The sequence below is a fragment of the Echinops telfairi genome, unplaced genomic scaffold (assembly GCF_000313985.2).
Source record: "Echinops telfairi isolate 266 unplaced genomic scaffold, ASM31398v2 ScPeMD7_7400;HRSCAF=8409, whole genome shotgun sequence".
NCBI classification, from domain to species: domain Eukaryota; kingdom Metazoa; phylum Chordata; class Mammalia; order Afrosoricida; family Tenrecidae; genus Echinops; species Echinops telfairi.
The window spans coordinates 60,248,167-60,251,953 of record NW_022111300.1 but is presented as its reverse complement, the minus strand read 5'-3'; the positions used below and the strand labels follow the sequence as shown (position 1 = coordinate 60,251,953).

The 3,787-nt window shown below is 58.2% G+C and overlaps 1 protein-coding gene across 1 annotated transcript in view; it reads left to right on the top strand.

Moving 5' to 3' along the window:
- The window catches only part of LOC101661899 (myelin basic protein), a 56,004-nt gene that overhangs the window by 10,882 nt on the left and 41,335 nt on the right, over nt 1-3,787 (top strand). Inside the window, exon 2 of the mRNA XM_045296104.1 lies at nt 3,022-3,109. Coding sequence (XP_045152039.1) covers nt 3,022-3,109 — 88 coding nt within the window. The remainder of the gene's footprint in view (nt 1-3,021; nt 3,110-3,787) is intronic.

Genomic DNA, 3,787 nt, shown 5'->3' with positions numbered 1-3,787 from the left:
GTGGTGGTGGTGGTGTTGGTGATGGTGATGGTGGTGGTGGTGGTGGTGGCGCCTCGGTGGTGGCGGTGAATCCCTGAGAGTCAGCCGTGATGAACAGCCCTCTCCCACTGACAACAGAACCCTGCGTGGTCCTGCTCGGTGCCTGGGACGTGCGAGCCCTTGAGTGTCTTCCCACCTTGGAGCCCTGTTGGTGCAGTGGTTAAGGACTTGGCTGCTGGCCAAAGGGACGGCCTTTGGGACCCAGTGGTCACCCCAGGGGCAGGCGAGGGAGGAGGCCCTGGTAAAGGGAGTCCCACGGAGCAGTCCTCCTCGGTCCGTGGGGTCGCCGTGAGTTGGCATCCACTGGACAGCAGCAGGTGTGGATTTGGGGGCTGATTCACACCTGTGTCGCTGCCCCTCCGCTTCACCAAGCTTGAGGCCCTCCGGCAGGGGCTGCTGACACAGAAGAGAGGGACACACGTGGCCAGGGGGCGTGTCTGAGGAAGGACAGCGTGTGTGTCTCCTGGTGTCTTCGGGGTGACATCAGGGGACTCAGAGGGAAGCAGTGGCTTTGCCCAGAGCCTCTTCTCCCGAGAGAGAGCGGGCAGGCTTCCCGATGCCTGTGCCCCGTGACACCCCATGTCTGTCACACCAAGTCATTCTGAGCGCTGGTGTCACAGGAGCAGAGCTGAGTCATTTCACAAGCTCAGACGTGTGTGAGCTTGTGCTGGAGTTCTGCCTCCAATCCGGCCCCTGGGGAGGGTGGGGCTTGTGCACGTGGCTGTGAAGTGCCGTGACTTGGGACAGATTCGCTGGGAAGCGGTGTTCGCCCCTGGCTGCAATCCCAGACCTCGCCTCGTGAGTGAGCTGGGCAGGACTCAGCCAGCTCCTCTGAGGCCACGCCACTTGAGAGCCACCCTGGACAGTAGGGTTGGGGCCAGGGCTTCACGGGAAGGCCCTGCTCCACTCCCTGCCCAGAAAAATATAAGCAAGGAAATGCACTGAGGACCCTCGATTGTCACATGCTCAGAGGGCGCTCCTCGCCCCAGCCCCCCTCTGGAGCCGGGACTCGGGAGAGAGACGCTATGGGCTGGATCCCTGATGAAAATCACCCTTCTCTCAGTGTCTGTGTGAGCACGTGTGAGTGTACATGGGTGCATATCCGCAGGTGTGCATTAGTGTGTGAGCATTGTGTATATGTGTATGTCTGTGTCTGTGTGTGTGCTCACGTGTTGGTATGTGGGGTGCATGTGCATACTAGTATGTTCATGTGTACACATTGTACATATTGCATGTCTTTGCATGTGATGCATGTAAGTGGGTACATGTGCCTGTCTCATTGTGTGTGAATGTGTATGTTTATGTGAATGTGTCTGTGTATAACCATGTGTTGTTGCATGTGGGTGTGGGAGGTACATGTATGTGCTGGCATATCTGTGAACGTGTATATATGTATATCTCTGTGTTAGTACATGTGGGAGGTGAGGTGCATATATGTGCTGGCATGTCTGTGTATGTGATTCTGGTGTGTATGCGCATTATTACATAGGCAGCAGCAGGCAAGGCCAGATGCCCAGGAGTGGGCAGCCGTGGACTGTCTGTGCTCCTGAAATAGGCGATTGCTGGCCCAATTAGGTCGCAGGCCGGGCACTGCGCCTGTGCTCCAGCACCAGCAGGGCTGTGGGAGTCGGCGTGGGCAACGAGCCCAGCCCAGGCTGTGCCTGAGTTCAGTAAGGTCCTTGGAGCTGCAACGACACAGCAGAGCTATCTGGCAGGGGGACAGGGTCCCAAAGAAATTCTTCCAAGGCTGACCTCCTGCTCCAAGATCCTGCTACCTCTGCCCAGCGGCCCGCAGACTCATGTCTGGTGCTTTGCTTGAATGCCCTCATTGGCGGGCAGCTCTGGGGTGCGCGCTAGCCCGCCCAGGTGTGCAGATCAGCAGTTCCTTGCTCGTCCGCGGAGCTGTGCAAACATCACCTCTGCCAGTTTGGGAAGGTGCTCTTCCCCGCAGAAAGAAATGCCCTGGGCGATAGCTTACAGCCCTCTCTCCTGCCCAAGCCGCCTCGAGCCTCTCTCTGTGGTTTCCCAAGGGTCTTACTGGTGGGTCCTTGGGGTCCAGCCTGGTGCATGGACGTGGGAGTGGGGTAGGGAACAGCACCACCACCCTCCCGCCAGCGTGGCCACCCACGCCCCGCAGTCCAAGGCCCGGGGTGGTGAGGGCATGCTCCTCTTGGCCTTTGACCTTCTTCCAGGGTGATATCGCCAGTTCTGTCCACTTCTCTCCCCTAGCCCCCAGCTGGGGCCCTCTGCAGTGAGGATGTGGACTGGGGAGAACAGACGCTGAGCCTGGTACCCCTTGTCCTTGCCAGTCTTCTCTGGCCGCTGATGCAGGTGGCCTTCCCAGGGAGGGCCCTGAGCATAGCCAGGCCACAACTCCTGTCCAGCTCCACTCCTGCCAGTCCCAGCTGGGCCAAACCCCAGACTCGGCTGTCCCGACAGTGCAGGTGCCTGCGATGAGGGTGAGCTTGAAGGGAAGGACCATTTCTAATGCCAGGGTCATCTGTGGCCGGCCAGGGTCACCTGAGGTTATTCATGGCAACTCAAGGTCAGCCAGGGCGGTCCACGTTCACCAGGACCATCCCATTCCATGCAAGCTCATCTGAAGACTCCCAAAGTCACACAAGGTCACCCAATGGCTTTCAAGGTCACCCCATCACCCAGTCTTTCAAGATCATCCAAGGTCATTCGGGACACACAAAGGCAGACTTGAGGGATATGTGGGTGATGCATGGCTAGATGATTCTGGCCAGGATGATGTTAAGGTTCTTCTGTGCAAAAACACCCCAGCTGGACCAAGGCTGGGGAGCTCAGGTAGGGACCAGCCTGCAGACTCCTCGGAGGACCCCAGCGCCTCCTCCAAGCCTTGGGCACATGGATGGGAAGGGTAGATGAGACCCTGAGAGATCAATGCATTGCAGTTAATCACATGACAAGCAAAACACTGCATCTTAAGAAAGGCGTGTGGGGGTTCTTGTCCCCCAGATTGGTGACACCAACAGAGAAGAATCAGAAAGGAAGAGGATCCTTCCAGAACCTTCCCAGGAAGCCCCGGAGGACAACGAGGTGTTTGGTATGTAACTGGGCACTAGAGCACACGTGTGTGCATGTGTCCTGGGCTGAGTGTGGGTTCAGTGGTCACAGGGGAGACTCTCACTCTCCCTCTGCCTCTTCTTGATGATACAGCTCAGAGAGCCCAAGTCCCAGCCCTGAGCTGTCGGCCCACCTCACACAGACATGGGGACAGGCCCCTCCTCCCTGGGACCCCTCGAGTTATCTTCACCCTTTGGTGGGGGAGGTCAGAAAACCCAGCAGCACCCAGAAGCCATTCAAAACTCAGACCCTGGGGGGAAGTGAGTGGTCCCCAATCTTGGATCCCATGGGGTGGGTTTACCCACAGGGCTGATTCAGGAGGTGTTAGTGAGGAAATGCCTGTTTGATGTTAATTTACACTTTTTCATTGGCCCTTGCTGCATAAGAACTGCCTTTTCCTGTGTTACCCGACTCTGCCTCCGCAGGAGGAGGGAGGGAGAGGGGAGGGAGGGAGGAACAGGCTCTTGCTCGCTCATTGCTGGCCGCACCCTGGCCCAGGGCTGGTCAGGGACCCTAAGCCCTTTCCCTGTCCTGGTTCCACAGGACCCTGAGAGCTTCAACCAGCTCTTGGCGCAGGTGTCCAGGGAAATTACCTGCCAGGTGCCTCCTGGAGTCCCCACCTGTGTGGGAGCTGCCTGGGTCTGTCGGCCCCTGTGTG